A 27,312-nucleotide genomic window follows, 5' to 3' on the forward strand; every position below is an offset into this window, starting at 1 on the left:
TAGGATAACAAGCTCTGACATATCAGCAGTGGAAGACAATACCACAACAAGAAACAGGAGGGATCTTCTGGAATCACACATAGCTCACATTAGAAAATAAATCAAATAAAATCATTAAAAAATACAAAAACAGAGCATCTAAGCGTATTCACGTTTTACAAAGCAGCAGTTTTGGCTTATTATTTAGGAGCCAGACAATTAATACACTGCTCAAAAGAATTAAAGGAACACTTTGAAAACACATCAGATCTCAATGGGGAAAAATATCATGCTGGATATCTATACTGATCTGGACTGGGTAATGTGTTGGGAACGAAAGAATATCACATCGCTTGATGGAAATGAAAATGATCAACCTACAGAGGGCTATAGTCAAAGACACCCTGGAAATCAAAGTGAAAAAATTATGACGCTGCCTAGTCCATTTTGCTAAAATTTAATTGCAGCAACTTAAAATGGCACTCAGTAGTTTATATGTGCTTATATGCATGTCTGACAATGCCAGGGCATGCTCCTAATGAGACGGATGGTGTCCTGGGGTATTTCCCCCCCGATCTTGACCAGGGCATCACTGAGCTCCTGAACAGACTGAGATGCAACCTGGTGGTGTTGGATGGACCAACACATAATGTCCCAGAGGTATTCTATTGGATTAAGGTCAGGCGAGTGTGGGGGCCATTCAATGGTATAATTTCCTTCATGCTCCAGGAACTGGCTGTATACTCTCATCACATGAGGCCAGGTATTGTCATGCACCAGGACCCACTGTATCAGTGTAGGGTCTGACAATGGGTCCAAGGATTTCATCCCAATGCTTAATTGCAGTCAGGATGCCATTATCTAGCCTGTAGAAGTCTGTGCTTCCCTCCATGGATATGCCTCCCCAGACTATCACTGACACACCACCAAATCGGTCATGCTGAATGATGTTCTCCACGGCTTCTCTGTGGCTTCTCTAGACCCTTTCAGGTCTGTCACATGTGCTCAGGGTGAACCTGCTCTCATCTGTGAAAAGCACAGGGTGGCGGTGGCGTACACCCGGCGGCGGCCTAGGTGAGCAGCGCGCTGACATCATCATCAGCCGCCTCAACTGGGGGAGATGTGGATATTACAGTGAGGGAGATGTCCATTACAGTGGGGGAGATGTCCATTACAGTGGGGGAGAGGACGTGGATATTACAGTGGGGGAGAGGACGTGGATATTACAGTGGGGGAGAGGACGTGGATATTACAGTGGGGGAGATTGTGGATATTACAGTGGGGGAGATTGTGGATATTACAGTGGGGGAGATTGTGGATATTACAGTGGGGGGAGACTGTGGATATTACAGTGGGGGGGAGATTGTGGCTATTACAGTGGGGGGGAGATTGTGGCTATTACAGTGGGGGGAGATTGTGGATATTACAGTGGGGGAAGATTGTGGATATTACAGTGGGGGAAGATTGTGGATGTTACAGTGGGGGAATTTTCACAGGTTTTTGTAAATTCAATTAATTTTTTTTTCTTTTTGCTGATCCGAAAATGATCCGATCCGTGACTCCTGATCCGAGGAACGATCCGAGCCGTGAGTTTTTTGATCCGTTGCACCCCTACTCTCCAGCATATGTGAAATTTAAAAGAAGGAAAAAGTTCATGGTGAAGTAGAAAATGGATGTTTTCATTTCGAGTTGCCATTGCACTTCACAAATTCAAATGAAGAAAACCATATAGACACAGCCGTCGAGCTCACTCTGCAGGCTGGTGCATGGTGATGTCACTGATAGTTGCTCCACCCGACGCATTTCCCTGCAAGAAGCATTGACTGGGAATGGACACGTATTGATGTGCCATCCTGGAGGATTTGGACTGCCTGTGCAACCTCTATAGGGTCCAGGTATCGCCTCATGCTACCAGTAGTGACACTGATCCTAGCCAAATGCAAAACTAGTGAAAAACAGTCTGAAAAGATGAGTAGGGAAAAAAATGTCAGTGGCCTCCACCTGTAAAACCATTCCTGTTTTGGAGGAAACATTGTTGCCCCTTGCACCTGTTGTTAATTTCATTAACACCAAAGCAGCTGAAACTGATTAACTACTTAAAGACCGTCCACCGCAGATATACTGTGGCATGGAGGCTCTAGTGCATGAATTGACACACCTGTACGTCATTTCGTACGATAGCAGGGGGCGCACGCTGATTGGCCAGAGGGGGGACCTGCCGATCATTCCCCAGAGAGGTAGAACGGTGATCTGCCTATGTAAACAAGGCAGATTGCCGCTCTGACAGGGAAGAACACAGTGGTCTTGTGTTCCTGCTAAGCAAGAACATGGATCTCTGTGTTCTCCCAGTCAGTCCATCCCCCACACAGTTAGAAAGCACTCCCTAGGGACACACTTAACCCTTTGATCGCACCTGTTGTTAACCCCTTCCATGCCAGTATCAATAGTACAGTAACAGTGCATATTTTTAGCACTGATTTTTAGCCTCATTATAGGCTTACCTGTAGATAAAAATCACAAAGCAGGTTTACAACCTCTTTAACACCTCCTATCAGAAGGTTTTGAGAAGTGGGGGCACCCCAATCCCTGTCAAGAAGTCTTCGTGCAAGCCTTGGCTAGTTTGGTAGGCCATGTCTCCTTTTGCATGTATGTTCATGTCTTAGCAGTGGAAGATTGAGAGGAACAAAGGAATCTTTCCTAATCTCAGGAAGTAGAAAATCTACTAGTAGAGGCACAAGGTAGGCTACCCTACACAGAGCCGTAAGAATCTTGTTAAGATAAGAAATGGCTAGATACACTGCAATTGCCCAATTACAAAGGAAAGCTTCCGCAATATAATATTGCTGGTGTGACAGTAGGAGATGCTGTCACGGTAAAATTGGTAGTTTCGGGGACACAGGGTGTCCACATTTGCTTGGTGCAAGACTGCAGAGCATAGGTGTGGACTGGAGAAGACTGCTTTCACAGCTTTCTCCAGGTTTTGGTATTCCATCATGGGGCTCTGTAGTTTGGAGATTCCACAGTGTCTTGGGTGAGCCTGGGTTCACACATGTGCAGTACGAATTGAAGCTCAGGTTTCACTGGGAAGATAAAAATCAGTTGTTCAAAGGTTTCACTGCGTTGTAGCTGCGGATCAGTGAGCAGGGGGAGGGGGGGGTGGAGAGTGGGGGAGAGGGGGGAGAGGGGGAGGTGTAGTGAGGAGAAGGAGAAAATCCTTGTTCAGAACGCAATGCATCTGCGAATCAGATGCGCTCCCATAGGAGATAATGGGCTTGTAATTCCCACCGCAATGCCCAAAAAACGCACATGTTTTTTGTGCAATGCGCAGTGCGAATGCAACGCACATATGTGAACAAGATACATTAAAATGAATGTATTTTAAAATGTCCGATGAATTGGATGCATTGTAAGCCGCATCTAATTCGCATAGGTGTGAACAGGGGCTGAGTCCAAATTTTGCAGATGACCAGCAGGGTCAGACCTTATAATGAGTTTATGGAAATACCTCAGGGCTCCCAGTTGGAGACTGCTCCACACCAAGAGACAGGAGGTCTCCAGGAGTCAGTGGGGCTGCAGGAGGCAGCCAGAACATGGGTGACTGCAAGAGACAGTGAAACGGCCTGAGGACTAAGGCCAGAGCGGAGCTGTGGGCGCTAAAGTAAAGCCGTTCACACTGAAGGATCCAGTGGTCTGTGTGACTAGGATAAAGAGCAGAAGTACTGCTACAGAGAGCCAGGTGGGCTAGCATTTTCTGTTATGTGTATTTGCTGGAGAAGAACCCCTGGGTGGGAAACCGTTATGTTATGGACTTTTATTTGTCTTTTTAATAAAAATGGGCTACCAGTTCCTGAGTGGTTTGGATTCACTGGCAAAAGCATCTACTACGAGAGCTAAACAACCCCCAACTTTACACCAGGTAAAATGTTTTAGAAGAGAAAAAAAATCTCCAGTTGAGTCCAGTCTCAATACAGGACTGGTTCAACCAGCACATGAACAGTTCTTAGCAAGTATAGTGATTTTTGGTTGAGCAGAATCTGGCTGCTCCAAAAACTAAACAAAAATGCAGTGTTTCATTAGGCGTAAAAATGTTTTCTTTCAGCTTTAGGCCTCATGCGCACTGGATGTTATAAAAAAAGCAAGTAATGTTAGTTGTAGAAAGCTGTAGCTGTAGAGTGGGTTTTTCTCTGCGTTTTTGTAGTAGCGTTTTTCAGCATTTTTTTTTTTGCTGTAGCGTTTAGCTTTTTTTTTTAGCAAATCTACACTTTCATCAAAAGGTTAATGGCTCAAAAACGCACCTTTTTTTGGGCGTTTTGTAAGCTGTTTTCAGCGTTAGAGCGTTTTTTACAACTAAAATAAAACTCCTCTCAAAACCCACTAGTTCTGTAACAGGCTTATCCTCCTGATCTGCCACAATCTCTTGCACTGTGACTGGCTCTAGGGCAACTAAGTCAAAGCCACCCACTGGTTAATATCGGAACATTTCTTGACTGAATTTCACTGGTTTGTCCTCCAAGGTTTGCTCAAACCCTCTCCTAACTTTCCCCCCCTTGACCTCACCCTATACTCCGAACCTCTTCCTCCTTTCCCTCCCCTCTGTTTTCTGGTTCTCCCCTTCCAAAAATGATTGTGCTGACCTCAAGATCCAACACACACTACCAAGAGTTGTAGATTTTTGTTCCTCAATTATGAGTGGTATTTGCACATAATGGTACCTCATTTACGTTTATGTTCCAATTTTTTTTTTGACACATTGACTGTACTGTACAAATTATTGTGCTGACTATTTGGATCTTCTGTTCTGTTTTCTTATTCCGATATACAATAAAAAAACATGTTTGACTCTAATACACTGAACCAGATGTTCAACACAAAGAGTAAGAAGTGGAACATACTACTTTTCTAAAACAATGCTCCCACTTTAAGACCTCCCTAAAAAAGGGGGGGGGGTGTCACCCTCCTTATAGTCTATACGGCCTTTCCAACATGAACTGCTTAAATATTATGATAAGTGTGGGCTTCAACAGTGCATTTGGCTAAAGTAATCATATGATTTTTGACTTTTGGGCTTAATATGAAAATATCTAAAGAGGAATAATAAAAGAAAAAACTCTCTCTCTCATTTTAACATCTACAAATATAATTCACATGAACCATTGCAGATAGGAAAACCTTCACAATTTTTTGTAACCTACAGAAATAAAAATTTCCTTTAAAAAAAAAAAACATATTTCAGACATAATTTCTGCATACACTAAGACAATGTCACAGAAAGACACCTGCAAGAAGTGTACAGGTTTGAACATGAAGAACTTTAAACACGCGATCACTTATTATTAATTCTGGTACATTACCTGACAGGATTGCTGGTCAGAGAGACTCGAAGGGAGTCTAAGTAAGAGACAAGTCTTTCATCTGTAGAACCTGTTTTCAATTCATGAATGAATTCCTGTGGCGAGATCTGTCGGCTGCTCTTCAGGCTCCCCTGAAATAAGATAAAATTCATACTGAGCAATCGTCCCTACAGTAAACCACACACATACATTAGAAAAGGAAGGAGATTTTTTTTTTACACTGTTTCTGAAAAATGTTCTGCTTGGTGTTACGATCAAAACACTAATTTAAAGATAAGATGTTCATTTGCTGTAAGTGCGAGAACCAGTCTTTGCACATAGTTCATTATTATACTTTCTCAACAGTTGAGATTTAATTTTGATCATATGAATGAAAATTTTAGTAAAGATAAAATCATCAGTGAACTAGCAGATTATGTTCATCCAGTATTGTTGAAAATGTTATCTAAATAAGGGCCTATTTTGAAGTTTACAGTCAAATTCCAGGCAAGAACTACGAATGCTCTCCAGAAAACAATACAATTGTCAGAAGATCCTCTATAGTTTTCTTAACCTAATCTCTCTGTAATTCTCAATCAGCAAGAAACCACAGTTCAGAAAAATCACAATTCAGAAGGATCTCACCAGTTTACTGTGTGTGCTATATGTTACTACTCTCCATGATTACTAGATCAACAATCACACTTACACTTCCCAGAAAGATGTGAAACCAATGGCTGGAGTGAATGCCTTAAAGTGTTACTAAACCCAGGACCCTGCACTCACTCTATCTGGCCTCCCACAGTACACAGAACATGGAAACGCAATTATTTTAGTAAATAAACTGCTAAAATATATTTTCTCATCAGCAGTATATAGCAGTCTTGTGACTTCTATCAGTGTCTGGTTAAAGCTTGCAGGAGGAGTTTTCATTCTCCTTTGACTGTCCTATGATGCTGCTGACTTTTCTGTCTGGAGAGTGCCGATTGGCCCCTGTCCTGCGCTGGTTAGTCATAATTCTAGAAATCCTTGGGGCATAACTACTCAAAAAGTAAGAGACATAGCATATACACTTCATCCATAAAATAAAATCAGGTACTACCAATTCCTATTCAGAAGACCTGAATAGAGATTATTATTTATATTTACTCCTATAGCACTGCATTTTGGAACTTGAATTCCATTACAGATGGTAAAAAAGTGGTCATGGGATGACTACTAAGAAACCTTGTTCTCCCTTATCTCTATATCTGCGATCGACCTGTATATAAAACACTGTATCCGTAATGTTGTTAGTTTTAGTTAATGACGTATTCAGGTGAGGTGATTCTATTATTTGGTTTATACTCCATCCATTAGAACTTCTGAGTGAAATAGAAGTAAACTGTAGGACGTGACTATCACCATGGTTGTGAGACCTTTGCTTTGTATACTTAAATAATTGGACGGTTTGAAAGGTTAATCACTATTCAATCGGACTAACAGCTGGGAGACTTGAAACTGTTGGGCAGGCTAATAAAGATTTATGCACTGAAAATAAATAAATTCTGAAAGCTGAGAACTTTGGAGACTGGTGACAACTGGATATATGTCTGCATGACAGGCTGGAGTCTGTCGGTTTCCTGTACCCAGTGCACTTCACCTGTTTGAATGAATATTATAATATATATATATACATATACACACACATTTAAAAAAAATCAGTGTATATATAGTAAGTGTGTGCCCATTCCATGTTTAATATGTGGAATATGTCTAAAAGTGATTGTGTGGCATTTTTGCCATTTTCTATCAAATGGGGAAATCAAGGCTCACTATTTCCAGGAGAGAAATACCAGAGAACACACAGGAGATAGTATCTGCATAAGAAGAGCACTAGAGGGTATGACAGCAGGCAGAACAGCGCAGCGTTACGAATTATATGGGTATGACGGGGGCAGAAGTATGTGCAGGTGAGCAAAGGATAAGATGAACAATATGTTTTGAAAAAAGTGGCAAAAGGATAAGACAGCAGACAGTTTGTGCAAGTAAGGAGTGTTGGAGGTTTGTGACCACTAGGACAGGAGAGTGATAGGTACAATAGCTGGCATTTTACACAGCAAAGGAATGCCACAAAGCATGGTATGGGGCAGCATCTGCAGAGATAGTAGGCAGTATGAGTGGCAGAGAAGTGCAAAAAAAGGATTGATGAAAGGTACAAGAGAGGCGTACAAAGGGTCTGATGGCAGGCAGTAAGTGCGGTAGAGATATGGTGGAGGGTATGACACTGGGCGGTGTGTGAAGGACAGCAGTGCTGGAAAGTAATACAGAAACCACTATCTGTGGGAGAGGTTGGGTGCCAGGGTTAGCAAGATCATCTCCAAGTTTTCAAACAGGCCATTCAGTGCAGCAAAAATTACAAAGATTAGAACAAACAGCCAGAGAAGCTTGAGAATTTGCAACTTTGTTTTTTTTTTTTTTTGTTTTTTTAATTAATCCATATGGTAACCACTATAACACAACTGTCAGTGTTCTGGTATGTCAGTCCCTTGTCACTTTTGCAGGTCAGCTTAGCTTGCAAGTATAGAGAAAAATATTTAAAAAATTGTGAGGAAAAAAAGGCATCAATATACTAGATAGTATCAAAGCAAGTATTAACCACATACAGATAGTGGCCTTTTAAAGAAGTATCTTTTAGAATATAGCAAGACAGCAGAAGGATTTTAGCATAATTCAGTAACAGTTGCAAACCAGGAAAGTACTGTGACCTCTACAGATACGTGCTGAATACTAAGAAAAGATCTGCTAAAGCTTACATTTTTTTTTTTTTAAATACAAATTTTGCTCTTCAGGCTAGTATTTAAAAGCAAAAAATGAAAAATGACGATGTATTTGGCCTCACATAAAAGAATCCTCCCAGTATCCTTGCAGATGTGCACATCTTGCACATCCCTGCCAGACAGTAATAAGCTAGCCTTGGGACATTTCGGGGGGTGCAAGGGACGTTTTTATAAATACGGTAAATCTCGGCATACAGTGACCTTCTGCAGAGTTTATCATTAAAAAAAAAGGTATATAGAATCAGAATCCCAATAAAGCTTCCAAAGGCCAGCAGGAGAAGATAAGCATATGAGGTGATGATATGAGTTTTAAACATGCTAATTTTGCCTGTGATGCATGCATTGTTTATGTGCACAACAGCAGCCAAGGTATCTACATGAAAATAAATTCTTGAGACAAGAAAGTAGCAGAACACGTATTGCGGAACATGTGTTACAGCACAATTGCATGTTGTAAACACCTTTATTTGAAATCATTACCGAATATTCTATGCTGCTAGAGGTAGGAGGATACCACTTCAATAACTACATTAATGGGGGGTAAACATTTCACCTATTTTAAACAACACATGCTCCCACAACTAGTTTAGTTGTGCTATGTGTTTTTCACTCATAAAACTGCATAGTAAAGCTTTGGAAGTAATTGTGATGCTACACCATATGCAAACCATTGGGCACAGAGTAGCCTCGAGGAAGCTTAATGCCAGTATTTTCATACCATTTTAAACACCCCTTAGAGAGCCCAATTACAGCAATTATACCTCTCCCCTAATATATTTATCTTGCCTGTTATTAGATTTGTATATCTTGATTCCTGACAGATTTACTTTAAAGTGTATCTGTAGGCAAACCTGCTGAAGAGACTTTGAAATAATTTTAAGGTTCTGAGGGAACCCCTGCTAAAAAGGATTCTACCTACAGCTCATGTTACATTATTATTATTTAAGGTACTTATATAGCGCTGCAATTTACGCAAACGCTTACATTGTACATTCACATCGGTCCCTACCCTCAAGGAGCTTACAATCTAAGGTCCCTAACTCACATACATATGCTAGGGCCAATTTAAACAGAAGTGAGAAAATGTGAAACTGCGCTAATAGACTAATATAAATGACAATTGACCATCATAAGGTACAAGAAAAAAGCCATGTAAATATATGGAGCATATAAATAATTGCTCATAAAAAATATGCAATCAATCCATGTGCATCAGTGCAAATCTTGAGACATATTGAAAGTCCATATAATAAATGCAATGACCACCCAAGTGCTGATGAGTATTGAAAGTTTGTTGATGAAAGTATGAAGTGTCAGATCCACCGTCACTAAATATAAAAGCTGGCCGCTTACCAGAGACCCATGACCCCCCACTACAGAGGGTGGTCTGGTTAAGCTGTAAAGGAATAATCACTCCGGACCTCCATCAAAAACCAGATGGCTCCGCTATGTTGAAAAGTTGGGGGCCTTGATATCAGATGGATCAGTAGCGGGACAGCAAACCCTCAGCACGGAAAGCATGTCACTTCTGATTTGCGTTAGCCTCTCCTCTCACCCTACGTGATATGTCACGCACATGTTACTTCTTCACAGAGGCCCTCTGTGAAGAAGTAACATGTGCGTGACATATCACGTAGGGTGAGAGGAGAGGCTAACGCAAACCAGAAGTGACATGCTTTCCGTGCTGAGGGTTTGCTGTCCCGCTACTGATCCATCTGATATCAAGGCCCCCAACTTTTCAACATAGCGGAGCCGTCTCGTTTTTGATGGAGGTCCGGAGTGATTATTCCTTTACAGCTTAACCAGACCACCCTCTGTAGTGGGGGGTCATGGGTCTCTGGTAAGCGGCCAGCTTTTATATTTGGTGACGGTGGATCTGACACTTCATACTTTCATCAACAAACTTTCAATACTCATCAGCACTTGGGTGGTCATTGCATTTATTATATGGACTTTAAATATGTCTCAAGATTTGCACTGATGCACATGATTATGCACTTTTGCACATGTATTGATTGCATATTTTTTTATGAGCAATTATTTATATGCTCCATATATTTACATGGCTTTTTTCTTGTACCTTATGATGGTCAATTGTCATTTATATTAGTCTATTAGCGCAGTTTCACATTTTCTCACTTGGTTTTATTTATGTTTGTGTTATACATAGGGACTGCAGCTTTCTAATTTGTCTATATTTACCTATGCGCAGTTTTATCTTTTTTCCTTTCAATTTAAACAGAAGCCAATTAACCTACCAGCATGCCTTTGGAGTGTGGGAGGAAACCGGAGTACCCGGAGGAAACCCACGCAGGCACAGGGAGAACATGCAAACTCCAGGCAGGTAGTGTCATGGTTGGGATTTGAAACAGCGACTCTTTTTACTGCTAGACGAGAGTGCTCACCCACTACACCACTGTGCCACCCATTAGCATGATCTGTAAGATCATAACATCAATGAAGTTTAAATAAAGAAAAAGTAATGTAATTTACCCAGCACATTTAACATTCAGATTTCTGGTCAGTGTAGAAGTGACCCCTTACATTGGTTGGTAGTGGATATTGTCCCATTTCATTGATGTTCGATGTGGGTGGGAGATCAATCTACCATTGTTCACTGCCCTAGGAACCCCTGGAAACCTCAGAAGGAGCACTGGTTGAGAAATACTGGGTTGGACCCTCTGATGTTTTTATTGTCGTTTGTGGGAGAGACTTGGGGAAACTCCACTATCTATTAATACTATTTACCACTGTCATCAAAATAAAATGAGGAGAAATCCAACATTTTAGAAGAGGTAAGAGCAAATCTTCTACTGGGGACAGCTGTCTGAGATTTTTTTCTAATTCTTTGTTGCATCTCTGTGACAGGAAGTGAAGTTCAATTTCCCAATGATACAAAGTAGCAAAAAATTTAACCTGGTGGTGGTTTTAAAAAAAAGTTTTTGACAATACATGCACTTAAAGTGTTACTAATCCCAGGACCCTGCATTCACTATATCTGGTCTCCCACAGTACACATAACATGGAAATGCAATAGTTTTAGAAAATATAAACTGCTAAATACTTTTTCTCATCAGCAGTTAGAGCAGTCTTGTGACAGTGTCTGGTTAAAGTTTGTAGGAGTTTTCATTCGCCTCTGACTGTCCTATGAGGCTGCATGACCCCTGATCCTCTGTCTGGACAGTGCTGATCACATGCACTCAAAAAAAAAAAAAAACTTCCTAGCAATACACACCAAACTGAGCATGTTCAGAGTGCCCTCAAGGCAGATGGATTGGGGACAGTAAAAGACAGGAAGGCTCAGAGAAGACAAGATCAAACAGCCTTTTTACACAACGCAGAGGATTAACCCCTTAAGGTTCCACAGTGAGTATGACAAGCATGCTTTACTGCATATACATACTGATTTTACTGGTGTGGGTTTAGGAACACTTTAAGTATATATTAACAAGGAGCAGAAAGTAATTCTTTACAACAGTTATGTGGAAATGTTCTACTACCAGATTTTTTCACAGGCATTATTTGTATGCAAGCACATATGGCTCCCATACTTGCAATTACATGACTTAAAAGAATGGATCAATCAACGCAGGAGGGCATGTACATGCCCTCTCACATTGGTCAAGGTCAATAAAATTGGATAGGCATACTTGAAATTACACCTCAAAACACATTCTGCTATGTCTCCCAAGTATGGTGATACCACAGAGAGGTCCAAAATCCAAGGAGCACCTTAAAGCGGAGATCCAACCAAAAGTGAAACTTCCGCTTTAAGCACTGCCCCCTTACATGCCACATTTGGCATGTCATTTTTTTGGGGGGGTGGGTGACCACTTTAGAGTGGGACTTCATGTCCCACTTCCTCCTTCCGCCCACGGAACCGCCTAGGTGGCGACTCCTCTCCCTTAGGCAGTCCCTCCCTCTCGGCAATCTTCTGGGACATGTGACAGGTCCCAGAAGATTGCCTGTCCACTGGGAGAGCGCAGCGCGACTTGTGCATGCGCAATGCGCGCCCGGCCGTTAAGCCGCAAGCTGTCAGGGCCGGGTACTCACAGTTCCAATGGATGCACAGAGGAGAGGAGAGGAGAGGGAGAGGAGCGGGCCTCATCGCTGGGCCATGGAACAGGTAAGTGTCTGTTTATTAAAAGTCAGCAGCTTAACTTTTTGTAGCTGCTGACTTTTAATTAAAAAAAAAAAAAAAAAAGCCTGGAACTCCGCTTTAAAGTGGTTGTAACCCCTTACATATGCCCAGTGAAGTAACTAGCATCAGATGATACTCAGATTAAACGAATCCTCTTACCTATTTATCTGTGGTCATTTGTCCTATACAGCCATCTACTATGCACTTTTATTTACAGGATGTCTCTGCTCTGAAAAGCAGGGTGCAAGGATCTCAGTTCTCTGTCTGTTTTTCAACAGAACAAGCTCTCGTTCAAATGTAGGAGTTAGCCCCCGTTCACACGAATCCAACTTTGAAATTGTGCAACTTCACTTGAAATCGCACAATTTCAAAGCCGCATGTCAGTACAACTTCAGATGCGACTTGGCTAGCAACTGTGCGAATTCTTGCACAGATGTCTATTTAAGTCGCACCTGAAATGGGCAAAAATAGTGCAGGAACATTCTTTTTCAAATCGGTGTAAGTCGGCGTCGCATTGATTTTAACTGTTCTATTGCCGACAATAGGGTGCAACTTGTCACGCGATCTGAACCTGTCAAATCTCATAACAAGTTGCACCTGTGTATACGGGGGCTTAGAGTGTTGAGACAAACCATTTGACACTGACAGAGGTGCTTACAATGATTAGCCTTTATGTAAAACTTTTATCCCAAGAGAAAAAAAAAAAAATCTAATTTGCATCTAAATCTGCTAGTACATTTGACACTCCATTCGTCCGTCCCATCACCCTGACTGACAATGCTTCTCCTGTGCTGCTTCTTTCAGAGCAAAGGCACTCTGATACAAGTGGTGTGTTACTGGCCAGATCACCAGGTGAAAACATAAGGAAAACACATAAAAAAGAAAACAAATGCAGGTATCACTTTTAACCACTTCAGCTCCAAAGGTTTACACCCCTTCCTGACCAGGCCATTTTTTGGGATATGGCTCTGCGTTACTTTACCTGACAATTGTGCAGTCGTGTAACATGTACCCAAAAAAAAATTGATGTCCTTTTTTTTTTCCCCACACATAGAGCTTTCTTTTGGTGGTATTTGATCACCTCTGCAGTTTTTAATTTTTGCACTATAAACAAAAAAATGAGCGACAATTTTGAAAAAAACGATATTTTTACTTTCTGCTCTAAAACACATCTAATTAAAAAAAAATGTAAAAAAATCAAATTTCTTCATCAATTTAGGCCGATTTGTATTCTGCTACATATTTTTGGTAAAAAAAAATCCCAATAAGTGTATATTGCTTGATTTGCGCAAAAGTTACAGCATCTGCAAACTACGAGATATATTTTTTTTTTTTTTTAGTAATGGCGGCGATCATTGAAATATAGCAGATATCACAGATACTGCGATATTGCGGTGGAAAAATTGGACACCTGACACTTTTTTGGGGACCAGTGACATTATTACAGTGATCAGTGCTAAATCAACACACAATGCAGCGACTGGTTTTGGCAGATATCCACCCCCCACCCCGGAAAGGTGCTTAATGTGGCAGCGGAGGGGGGGGAGGGTGCATACAAGCGGAGCTTCCACTTTTGGGTGCAACTCCGCTTTAACAGGAATGCTGTAAGCTGGCTTCACGGTGTTGTGTGTGTGAAAAACTGCAACTGCTGTAGATCACTCATGTTACTGTTGTAATGGCTCTCTCTCCTCACACAGACAATCTCTCTGCACCATGCAGTTTTTGTTTACATTAAGTAATCACTGTGATTGGAGACAACGATCACATAGTACAGGGCCAAATTCATTGGTCCTGTACACAGTCACGTGATCCGCTGTGTCCGGGTTTGCCAATGCATGCTCTAGGATTAATTTTGGTACAGTGTTGAATGACTGAGTAATAGCCACTCAAAGTGTGACAGCGCTAACAACTTTAAAAGGGCCTAGACTGGATAAGCGAGAAACAGTCCAGTCTTCAAATGGTTAAAGTGTTTGTTGCGCCAACATTTCATATTCCCGATATGTGCCTGCTGTACCATGTACTTGTATGAAAATGTATCCTGTTCTCTTTGTATTGCTTCCTTTGTGTGAAATCCCTGGTGATCCTGCCAGTCCTTCTTTATTCCTACTATAAACTGACCACCCTTCAGCCGGGTACACACAGGCCAAATGTCAGGAGACCACGGCCAGTTAAAAAAAAAAGTCCGACATTTGGCCCGTGTGTATGGCGGTTTGTCACAGAAGCCTTTTGGAACAGAGTGAATATTATCACTTATAAAACAGGGAATATACTATTTTGCCTTTAATTTCTATTTTAAACTGAATGAGTTGTTTTACAAGGTGATTGTTTGCAATCACTTTAAGCAAAACCTTAACCTGCTTAGCAGCCATTGAAGGTCTTCCCAGTGTTCACAGAACTACACAGCTAAAAGAAGCTATTCTGCAAGCAGTAAATAAGACACACTAGATAAACTGTCATCTCATCTCTCTCTAACACTGATGACATTTCCTCAAGTAACACAGACATTTGAATAAATATTATTTAGAGCAAATGGCAGGCTGGAATTATTTTCTACCATTCTACTGAATTACAGATGGGCAGAAGACAACATTTAAATAGCTTTAACAATGGAAACTTTCCATAGTGATGAGCAATAACTGTTGAAAGCTTGGAAAAGCTTATTAAATAAACATTGATTTCCTGATCTGCCAACCACTATTTAATGGTTGAATGAAGGATAAAAACCCACTTTGCTGAAATTCTGGTGGACAAAAACACACCCTGCTGCTTGCAGTCATTATTTCATTATTAGCCATGTGAATGCACAAGTTTATGGTGTTTTCTGTAAATCAGCCAGCACACAAGCAATGATGCTGTCCCCTGCGGCTTGTGTTATGCAAAGGACAAATATAATTTAAGTGCACTGATAGGTGAAAAGATCGGATTAGGAAAAGATTGTAAAATGTTGTTTCTTAATAGCTTCTGTATGGAAATTCTAGAAAAAATTACTTTATCACTTATTTCTAAAAATATGTAATATAGCATTTCAAAATTATCTAAATTAATTTAAACTCCAAACATATTGGAACCCATCCTAATCCAGGGGCATATACATAGGGAGGTGTCCCTTCTGAAGGCCCTCAAAAACAGAAGTTACAAGGAGGGGACTCTAGCTAAACCTTTTAATCTTTTGTTTCAAACTGAATATGCAGAGTCCTGGAAAATGATAAAACGAACCGGGGGTTCTAATTTGTCCCCACTCTATCCAATAAAAATAAAGAGTTGGATGGACATACCCTCCTTTACCTTGACAAATTCCTCTTTGCATCGGCCTTTATCAAGCACTGAAACATCAGCTATCAGTTGTTGTCATTGCAGCACATGTGAATAGGACGAGACTTTAGATGACCCACATAGGCAGATGTATTAGATGAGCCTAGATATTGCTGCTATTTGTTGTTTGATCACTGCTTCTTTAAAGCCATATTAAACAAAAAAAAAATGTATTCAATTGCAGTCACTCATTTTTAGATGTGGCACCTACATTAGTGGTGTTCTTTCGTTTTTTTTTTTTTTTTCTTTAAAGTGGTAGTAAACCGCAGTGAATTAAAAAATGAATAAAAAAAAAAAACCCTGCAAGGCAATGTCATAATTAAGGATGAGCTCCGGCGTGTTCGCACACTCCATGTGCAGAGCCCACCAGGAAGTAATCACAGGCAGTGAGACATTTCCCGATCTCTGCAGCCGCACATCAGGACAATGTCTCACTGCCTGTGATTAGCACCGTTCCGACTTCTTGGCGGGCTCTGCACATGGAGTGTGCGAACACGCCGGAGCTCATCCCTAGTCATAATGTGCTTGTATGCATCGCATACATAAGTATAAGAGGGGCTGGGGGGGTTCCTGGACATATGTTTTACATATAAACAACAAAAAAAAGTCAATACCGGAATATTCATGCAACAATTTTATCAGATCATTAAATAGTTAGCAAATTGTGAGAACAATGGTTAGTTTTGTGAACTCCTGCTTATGTGGAACTGCTATTAAAGTGAGCTTTTCAGTCTGCATGAAAAAAATCCTGACACATTATCAAGCACAGCAAGAGCATAATTTATGAAATAACCTGTATCTTTCATCATTGAAAATCAGTCTTTAATCTCATGTTAATTGACCTTGTCTACGGTGAGATGATGTCATCAGTCTGCTGCAGGCAGAAGAAAGTATTTCCTCAGTTTTTCTCTCCCTCAATGATCAGACTAGAACTAAAACATTGTAGCAAGTCACAAATTAAGAGGTTTCAGCAGGGGACTATTTATGTGTCAACCTGCAGAGACCCCAAAATGATTCTGTTATCTCTGAGCCAGCATCTTAATCTTGTAAGTAAAGGAGGACCTTGAATATTGCAAGCACAAACATGGCTTTAATGTCACTGCTCCTTATGTTTATTGAAAATCTAGTCACTTGCAAAGAATATAGAGATAATTAATCACACATTTATATAGTAAAATAAAATTTAATTCACAATGAGTAAGTCCTACATAAACTCAGCCCCCCACACATACCATTCAAAAACACAAAGCCTAAAGAGAAAACAATAAAATGGTAGTGGCCTGGAAAAGGTAGGATTTTCCTAGGGAACTGTAGAAGAGCAAATTCTCATTTAGTACTCCCAGTATTCCCAGGTACAAATTCACATGAGATTTGGCTTCCTATACTGTGCCAAAAGGCTCTATGAAAACAAAAGTCTAAGTTAAGTACATTTTTTTTTTATAATATTTTCTTTTCAGACCTTGCAATTAGCAATGGTAAGGGAGATTTTATGAGGGTTCTGTTGCTGCCAACTGCAAAATCTGCTTTGAAATAAATATTTTAGCCCCTTTAGTAGATAGTTTGTTGACTTTTTACATCCAACACATTTAAAATAAACTATATGCTAGGGCAAAAATTTGAAAATAAATTGGCAAATTTCTCCAGTCCATGCGCATTTCAAGTCAAGTTAAGTCAAGTCAAGTCAAGTCAAGTCAAGCTCTATTGTCATTCTACTACACATAAGAACATACAGTAGAACGAAATGTCGTATCTCACAGGGCCACGGTGCTACATACAAAATACTACATACATATATTTCCTAATGTTTTATCTCTCTAAAAATAATGTAAGCACAACAAAAAATATCTGTTGATCTGCCAAAAATACAGTGCACTGTTAACTTCTTGTTCAAGCTGACAATGCAGTGCCTTTGCTACACTGAAATGCCCAGCCACATTTATTAGTCCTACTTTCTGCACCACAGATCTCATCCTAGCCATTACCCTTCCCTGTCATATAAAGTCTTGTTTTTCTTTTTGTTTTTTTTTTTTAAATAACAAACATGTTATACTTACTTCCTTTGTGCAGTAATTTGCACAGAACAGCCTGGATCCTCCTCTTCTTGGGTCACTCTTCAGCTCTCCTCACCCCTCCCCTCCTGTTGAGTGCCCCCCCAGCAAGCAGCTTGCTATGGGGGCACCCAAGCCAAGCCACAGCTATCTATCCATTCAGACACGGAGCTGTGACCCAGCCCCGCCCCCTCTCTCTCCTCATTGGCTCACTGACTGAGCCAATAGCGGTTTGCTGCAGTCTCAGCCAATGAGCAGGGAGATTCCCTTCATGGACAGCCGAGTCTCTCATACAACATTGCTGGATCGAGATGGGGCTCAGATAAGTAATGGGGGGGGGGGGCGCTGCACACAGAAGGCTTTTTATCTTAATGCATATGATGCATTAAGATAAAAAAAAACTTCTACAACCACTTTAGGCATATATGGATTTATTTACTGGCAAAACAATGTTGCTGTCTTGACTCACAAGAGTCTGCCCAAATTATGCAAGTAGGGGAAGGGTTTTTGGGGGCATGGCTATGTCAATAGAGACCGATGTCCCAGCAGCTGCCCCTGCAGGAATTTTACAGGCCTGGTGGTAATGCCACATGGAAATTTTTGCAGAGAAAAAAATGTGCATTTATTATTTTTTCCCAAAAGACCCTGGAAAGCATTGCACCCATGATCAGTGGATATGGAGAGCAATACCACACTCCTGCAGACAAGCTCTTTACCTTTATGCAGGACTTGTGAATGAACTACGAGGCAGCTCATCAGCGACCTTGCAGTCCATTCAGAACTACAAGTCTTTGGCCGCAATGGCTGATGGTATTTGTAGTTCATGCATGCACAGGAAACTGTGAATGAATGATGCGGTGACCTTGTGGGTGAAGCCCCGAGCAGCCGCATAATTTTCAAACAGTGCTGGTGGGTGCGGGGAGAAGATCCTCCACACGCTGTCACAAAGAATGGGGGAGAGGCTGCAGCTACTGGAACATGTTACATGTTCCATCCTAAATACAGGTGGAACATGTAACATGTTAAAAAACTGAACTTATCCTTTAAATGAGTTGTAAAGGCAGAAGGTTTTCTATCTTAATGCATTCTATGCATTAAGATAAAAAAAACTTCTGTGTGTAGAACCCCCCCCAGCACCCCCCTAATTACCTACCTGAGCCCCTTCTTTCTCAAGCGATATCCACAATCCCCTCAGCCATCCAGGACACTCCTCCTGATTGGCTGAGACAGAGCAGTGGCTCCAGAGGCTGTCGATCAAAGTTAGTCAGCCAATCAGGGGAGAGAGGGGGTGGGCCCAGGTCAGGGTTCCATGTCTGAATAAATACACGGAGCTCTGACTTGGCTTGGGTGCCCCCTGTAGCGAGCTGCTGGCTGAGGGGCACTCAAAGGAGGGAGGGGACTAGGAGCATTGAAAAGGGACCAGAGAAGAAGAGGATCCAGACTGCTCTGTGCAAAACCAATGGCACAGAGGAGATAAGTATTACGTTTTTCTTTTTTTGTTTTTTTTTTTTTTTTTTAATTTAATAACAAAAGAGCCTTTACAATTACTTTAGGCCCCTTTCACACTTATACGACTTGTCCCACGATTTTGTACTGCAAAATCGTATGACAAGTCATTCTCCATGATTTTCAATGACTACCATTCATATTGGCACGACTTTAAGTCGTGCCGACTTGAAAGTAGTCCCTGCACTACTTTGGTCCAACTTCTATGCGAGTTGTACTCCATAGACCTCAATGTTAAACCATGAAGTAGCATGCAAGTCGTGCCTGAATAATATAGACACGACTTCAGTACGACTTTGTAAGCACAAGCCTGGCCTCGCTATTCGGGAAAGGAAAACTTTTCTTTCCTTTCCCGATGAGCGACAGGCAGTGCTGACAGCTGTCTGGTATTAATCCAGAGGGGGAAAGCCGCGCCAAGTTTTAAATGAAAAAAACAGCGTGGGTTCCCCCCCGGGGGCATACCAGGCCCTTAGGTCTGGTATGGATTGTAAGGGGAACCCCCTACGCCGAAAAATCGGCGTGGGGGTCCCCCCAAAATCCATACCAGACCCTTACCCGAGCACGCAGCCCGGCCGGTCAGGAATGGGGGTGGGGACGAGCTAGCGCCCCCCCCCTCCTGGACCGTACCAGGCCGCATGCCCTCAACATGGGGGGTGGGTGCTTTGGGGCATGAGGGGCGCAGTGCGGCCCCCCCACCCCAAAGCACCTTGTCCCCATGTTGATGAGGACAAGGGCCTCTTCCCGACAACCCTGGCCGTTGGTTGTCGGGGTCTGCGGGCGGGGGGCTTATCGGAATCTGGGAGCCCCCTTTAATAAGGGGGCCCCCAGATCCTGGCCCCCCACCCTATGTGAATGAGTATGGGGTACATGGTACCCCTACCCATTCACCTAGGGAAAAAAGCGTCACTAAAAAACACAGTACACAGGTTTTTAAAATAATTTATTAGGCAGCTCCGGGATCTTCTTCCGACTTCGGGGGTCCTCTTCCGACTTCGGGGGTCTCTCCGCCGTCTCCTCCCGGTGTCCGCATCTTCTGCCGGCTCCTCCGCTATCTTCTGCAGCTCAATTGCTAGCGGTGGTCCGGACTTCTGCCTTCTTCTTTTCTTCCAGAGATGTTGACACGACGCTCTCTCCAGCCAGAATGGTCTCTGTGCGCTCCGCAAGGGACTTATATAGGCGGTGACCCCGCCCCCTTATGCCGTCACAGTCCCTGGGCATGCTGGGTCTGTGACGTTTTAGGAGGCGTGGTCACCGGGTGATGACCACGCCCCCTTATGACGGCACAGTCCCAGCATGCCCCGGCACAGTGACCTCATAAGGGGGCGGGGCCACCGCCTATATAAGTCCCTTGCGGAGCGCACAGAGACCATTCTGGCTGGAGAGAGCGTCGTGTCAACATCTCCGGAAGAAAAGAATAAGGCAGAAGTCCAGACCACCGCTAGCAATTGAGCTGCAGAAGATAGCGGAGGAGCCGGCAGAAGATGCGGACACCGGGAGGAGACGGCGGAGAGACCCCCGAAGTCGGAAGAGGACCCCCGAAGTCGGAAGAAGATCCCGGAGCTGCCTAATAAATTATTTTAAAAACCTGTGTACTGTGTTTTTTATTGACGCTTTTTTCCCTAGGTGAATGGGTAGGGGTACCATGTACCCCATACTCATTCACATAGGGTGGGGGGCCGGGATCTGGGGGCCCCCTTATTAAAGGGGGCTCCCAGATTCCGATAAGCCCCCCGCCCGCAGACCCCGACAACCAACGGCCAGGGTTGTCGGGAAGAGGCCCTTGTCCTCATCAACATGGGGACAAGGTGCTTTGGGGTGGGGGGGGCTGCACTGCGCCCCCATGCCCCAAAGCACCCACCCCCCATGTTGAGGGCATGCGGCCTGGTACGGTCCAGGAGGGGGGGGGCGCTAGCTCGTCCCCACCCCCATTCCTGACCGGCCGGGCTGCGTGCTCGGATAAGGGTCTGGTATGGATTTTGGGGGGACCCCCACGCCGATTTTTCGGCGTAGGGGGTTTACCCTTACAATCCATACCAGACCTAAGGGCCTGGTATGCCCCCGGGGGGGGGAACCCACGCCGTTTTTTTTCATTTAAAACTTGGCATGGAGTTCCCCCTTATGATTCATACCAACTACTGCATGTTTTCATTTGTTAATGCCAAAAACGTGGCAAAGTAGTACTGCTCCCAAATCGCGGTAAAATCGCGTCAAATCGCGGTAAAATCGCTGCAAAATCGCGGCCGCGAAATCGCGGTAAAATCGTGCGACTTTGAAGTCGTATAAGTGTGAAAGGGGCCTTAAGAGGGAGGTACATTTGGAAGCAATGAACTGGACATAACCATTAAAATCTGAAAGGCTGCTAAGAATGATAGTATTTGGTATATAATCATGCGCTTACTACCTTGTTTACAAAGCTACAAAGTCATCTTTTAAAAACACCTTGGTTATGGAACATTTCTTAAACCTAGCAAACCCAGGCAAAGAATGCACCAACAAGTCCTTACTTTCTGTCCATAATAAAAGTTACTTCAATGTATGTACCATTTGATGACGCTGTTGCACTATACATACTTGGGGGAAAGTAGGTTGGATTTACTAAAACTGGAGAGAGAAAAATCTGGTGCAGCTCTGCATAGAAACCAAATCAGCTTCCAGGTTTTTTGTTTTATTATTTCTGTCCGAGCTTAACTGAACAAGCTGAAGTTAGAAGCGGATTGGCTACCATGCACAGCTGCACCAGATTTTGAGCGCTCCAGTTTTAGTAAATCTCCCCCACAGTGCATTATATGCTGTAGTGCTAAAAGCAATCAATTACTGCCATTTACAGTTTTATGATCACGAGCAGACATTCTAAACGATTTTCTGTGAGCAGGATCTTCAGGCACTTGAAAGTCTGATCATTGCACTACTTCACCAGGCACTGTCTTCCTTCTTTTTCTTTTATCATTTGGGTAAGCTAGATAAGACGAAAAAAATTGTACACCGATATATTCACTCTCAATTTCATCTCATATAATGAATCCAAATTGGTTGTCATAACATAATGTTCTTTTTTATTTCCAACAGACTGTGTTCAATTAGCTTCTAAAACATTGTCGCAAATTTTATATCTTCCTCAAAGATTAAAATAGAATGCAATATGCCAGAATGCATAATAGAAGCCCCAGGCAGCCCCACAATCAGATTAGCCTACAAAAGCATATTAAATTAATTGTTGGATATATGCAGAGCTGGAATGGGGATACAGTCAGCTCTTCCACATTCCTACGTTAGCAACCATGTAACACGATACCATTCATATGTAACTGAATAGTAATTCAATATTTGTTGGTATTATCTTTTCATTTTAACAAAGAGGAGGAAATGGAAAAAAAAAATATTTGAAATGTGTTACATGTTCTATCTAGGATCTCCCAAAGAGCTCCAGCCTCTATTCCAATTCGTTACTTCAAAAGCTATACATCTTTCTGTACATTTTGTCATACTACAATACAGAATCTCACATATTCTTTGATGGACTGAAACATTATAGAAATGAAATTACCACTGCAACATACATCATTCCATTTCCTTTTGAAGCAGATAGTCTGTTCTTTACATCATGCGAAAAAATATCAAACTGAATGTAATATATACCTAGCAGAGGCATTTTCATGTTTTACTAAAATGTAAGTTTTCTCCGGAAAGTGCAAATTCTGATTAGTTCACAGAAAAACTAAATTTTTTAGCAGATCATGCGAGATTTGTTTAAGAAATTTTGAAATACATATAATGAATTGCCTACTGTATACTGCTCTACCCCAATTCATTTTGACAAATATAACTGCAAGTCAATCAGTTGGTTACCAAACATGAATGGGACTGTAATCCTACCTTTAAACCAGTATATATTTTTTTTTTTTTTTTTTTTATTATTTGAAACAAAAGTTTATTGATATTTTGTACAAAAGAGTTATACAGGACAAATGTACAATGTAATGTATATAATGGAAAGAGTCTCGCAACCCAACAAACTAAATATGTGAACAGCAAAAAAGAAAAAGGGGTAAAACTGGTGTCAATTATTTCAATATGAACCGATAACCATATGTTGCTTATATAGACATACCAACAATATAGGAAAAACGGATTAGACTGTACCAATATGTGAAGTCTCAAACAGACTAAGAGGTGCAAGTTGAAGAGGATTGTAACCATCTATCCCAGATTTTATTATACTTGCCCGGACACCCTCTATTTATTTAGGTCACCATTTTGTATGGTAAAGTGTTATTAACGTCAGCAAGCCAGGCAACTAGCATAGGGCCAGCCGCCAGAATCCAATTTCGGGCTATTAGCTTTCTCCCTGTAAATATTTCATGGAGGAATTGAATCGTATATTTGTCTATTCCTGCATCGGGAAATAAGCCCAGAAGGCATTGCTTGGGATCCAACGATACTGGTGAGCCCATTTGGTCATGTAGAATCTTAACAACCTGCGACCAGTATCCCTGAATCCGAGGACACCGCCAGAGGAGATGGTCAAAGGTGACAACAGAGATCAGACACCTGGGACACAAAGAGCTGCGGGAGGGGCAGAATTTAGCCAGGGGTTGTGGAGTGAGATATGCCCTGTGTGTAATATAAGTTTGTGTAAGTCTGTCAGACAGTTTGGGGGACACCAGCTTGGGAGTTTCTAATACCTCACCCCAGTCCTCGTCCTCCAATTCTCCCACACCATCTACCCACCTCTGCTTAATAGAGTATGCTAGTTTAGTTGCAGCTGGAGTGGTGAGCATGTTATAGAAAATAGATATGAGCCAATGTGATTATTCCCTATATATCACATCTAGTACATCTAAGGATGATGGATAAGGATATGTATCCATAAACTGAGTGTGGAGTGCATGTCGCACCTGAAAGAAGCAAAAAGCATATAATTTGGAAGGTTGAATTCTGCTTTCAACTGATCAAACGTTTTAATTTCTGTGGAGAACATGTGACAATAGGTATATACCCTGAGATATCCAAATGGTGGGGTCAGGTACCTAAAGGAACTCCGGGAGAAGTTTATTGTACCACAGTGGGGTATTGTCATGGAACACGGGGCAATCCATCTTGGAAATCACCAGGTCCCAGATCCTTCTGTGCTGAAATGAGAGTCCAGAACGATTTGGATATATCATCAAGCCCTTCAGACCCCTGAGCACATCACAAAATGAGTGTGGGAGTCGTGAGTCCACTGGGTTGCATACCAGGGCCAAATATCTGTGTTTGTCTGACTTATCTATGTGGTATAGGTGGGAGAGCTGTGCAGCTAGGTAGTAGGCCCCGAAGTCTGGGACTGCGAGGCCCCCCCATTGTAGTTGGGCACTCTAAAGCCTTCCATGAGAGTTTGTGCCTTTCTGGTCCCCATATAAAGTATTGCAGAAGTGTGTCCACGATTTTGAAGTACTTAAGTGGAATGTATATTGGAGAATGCCATAACACATATAAGATTTTTAACACAATAAGGTTAGGCCTATGCACCTCATCACCTCTACCAGTAATCTTGCCCACGTTAGAATTTTGGATTTAATGAGCGTAATTATGTGCTCTACATTTAGTGGGATGAAGTCGGCCAAAGACCGGGAAATCTGTATTCCCAAGTGTTTAAGGGTATTTACTCTAACTAGGGGCAGACTGGCCTGTTCCCTTGACGAGGGGAATACATCCATGGGAAGAATCTGGGATTTGTCCCAATTCATTCTGGGTCCTGAAAACCCACCGAAGTTCTCGATAATTTTCAGGGCTGTCTGGAGGGAGGGGCCAGAGTCCGAGAGATACAGTATCATGTCAACTGCGTATAGCCCTACCCTCTCCTCCACTGGGCCAGATGTCAGCCCGTGAACACCCAGGTGTTCCCTGAGTGCTAGCGCCAAAGGCTTTTAAACCAGTATTTAAGAAAATTCCACTTTTTTTTTTTTTTTTTTTTTAATACTGTGCTAAATGTCAAGCCAAAACCATGTTTTCTTTTAGATAGGTTAGAACCTCAGGTTTTTACTGCCATCTGGGACTCCATTAGAGAGAAGTACCCTCAGTTTTACCAGATAGAAAGCAAAAAAAGAAAAAAAAACAAAAAATATTTTGACTTTGAAAAAATCATTTACTTTTCACCCGTATTTAGTGTAGAACATGTAACAAGTTCCAGTTCCTGCAGCCTCTCCCCCCATCCCTCAGTGTGACAACATGCAGGGGATCTTCTCCCCACACCCGCTGTCACAATTTAAACACAGTCAGACCGTGCAGGACTCCACCCACATGGCTATGAGCTTCCTTCAGTTTCCTGGAAATGATTAGACTACAACTATAGTTAGCTATTGCGGCAGATGACTTGCAGTTCTAAATGAACTGCGATGGTGCTGATGAGCGCTCTTGTAGGTCATTCATAAGCCCTGCAGATTTGTAACTGACAGCCCATATGAAGGTATGGGCTGAAAGCTGCAGGGCTCGTCTGCAGAAGCCAGACATTGCACTTATGATCCACTGATGACAGGTGCAATGCTTTCCAGGCTCCTGCAGGGAAAACAATTCTAAATGCACATTTTTTTTTTGCAAAAATGTACATTTATTATTTTTTTCTGAAAAGGTAAATGTATCCTTAAAAGGACAAAGGGTCAGAAGGATTCTGAGACAGCTGAGTCATCTACAGAAGAACTGGACACAGACAAAAAAAATTTTGCATTTGCCAGTATAACCCTCTCACCATCATCAGGTTTCAGTTTTCTGCAAAAGCAGTAGTAATCATAAGTTGTGAGATCTGTGTTCCTTAAGGTAAATCAAAAATCCTATTTTCCAAATTGTTCACTAAGAGAGAAAGGGTCAGAAGGATTCTGAGACAAATGGGATGTCCCTAAGCAGACCAAATGTAGGGGTCCAAGAACAAAACCAAATGCTAATAAGCCCTCAAACCAAAACTGGAGGCTGATTGCAGCTCAAACAGCTGTCGGAAGGACAGCATCAGCAGAGGCCTAAACATCTATCTGGTAAAACTTTATAACAAGGGAGAAATGTAAAATGGTTTTGCTTTTTTCAGAGGAGAAAAGATGCCCCTTCTCTTAAGACACTGACATGAAACTGTAGCATGATGGGAGTAGGAGGGATTATACTGTCTGATTAACACCTTTTGTTTGCCAGTGTCTAATTCACCTGTAGGCGGCAATATACCCCGCTGTCTCAGAATTCTTCAGACTATGTGTTCTTGTGTTTTAAACAATTTAAAAAATAGCTACCCTATTATACCTTACCTTTACTCTGTACATGATCTTTTAAAGAAGAAGTACAGCCAAAGATCATTTAGCTGTACTTCTGTGGATCACAGGAGTGGTTTGTTCTGCATTCCTGTGACTCGTTTTCAGCAGACAGCAGGCTGAAGCCCGCTGCCAGCTGATGTCACAGAGCTGTTCCAGGCTCGGGCAAGATTGTGACAATAAAGTCGGGATCCACCCACAAATGCATGGACAGGTACCCAGCTCATCCTCTAAGCGAGTTGCAGAGAGCCTGAGCCAACCGCTCACAGCCCAACACTCCATTGGGTGTGGGGCGCAGAGCAGGGAAGCGGTCACTGACAGTCACTAGCTCTCTGCTCAGGGAGCAATGAGAACCGAGCAATTGGCAGTGTTCGATCAGCCAGTCCTCAGTTTTCGAGCTGGCGGGGGAACAATGCTGCATCCAGCTAGGCAAGTATGATTCAGAAATAAAAAACAATCCCATACTTCTCTTTTAATGATGATTTTGACCTTTATTTTGCACATCCTGTAAAACTTTTACTCTGTTGTATACTTGTATACCTTTCATAAAAATGTATTTAAAAAGAAAAGTGGGGTGCCGTATTGTGGAAATACAGGACTGGTCCATTTCTCAGTGTCATCTAACATTTCAAAGGTGTTTCACTATGGCAGCTCCTGGCTACAGTACAGATGTACTGACATGTATGGAAATGTAAGCAGTTCTGAGTCAGAACATTATTTGCAAAACACAATATTTTTTTATGATGTTCATGGTTACTGTTAGGGAGGATAAAAACAACAGATGATGAATGTCTCCCAATCTCATATTGTGGCACAATGAAACTACTAATAGAAAAACAAACTGTCTAGCTAGAAGCTTAGGTTGGCAAGTAAAACAATAAAGCTAATTCATACAAAATTAAAAGAAAT

At 42.0% G+C, this 27,312-nt stretch overlaps 1 protein-coding gene across 1 annotated transcript in view; it reads right to left on the reverse strand.

Annotated features, from left to right (window-relative positions):
• DIAPH3 (diaphanous related formin 3) overlaps nucleotides 1–27,312 on the reverse strand; it is a 1,160,230-nt gene that overhangs the window by 910,721 nt on the left and 222,197 nt on the right. Inside the window, exon 5 of the mRNA XM_073614238.1 lies at nucleotides 5,331–5,461. Within this exon, the coding sequence (XP_073470339.1) occupies nucleotides 5,331–5,461 (131 nt within the window). The remainder of the gene's footprint in view (nucleotides 1–5,330; nucleotides 5,462–27,312) is intronic.

This window comes from Aquarana catesbeiana, linkage group LG02, assembly GCF_042186555.1.
Source record: "Aquarana catesbeiana isolate 2022-GZ linkage group LG02, ASM4218655v1, whole genome shotgun sequence".
In the NCBI taxonomy this organism is placed as follows: Eukaryota; Metazoa; Chordata; class Amphibia; order Anura; family Ranidae; genus Aquarana; species Aquarana catesbeiana.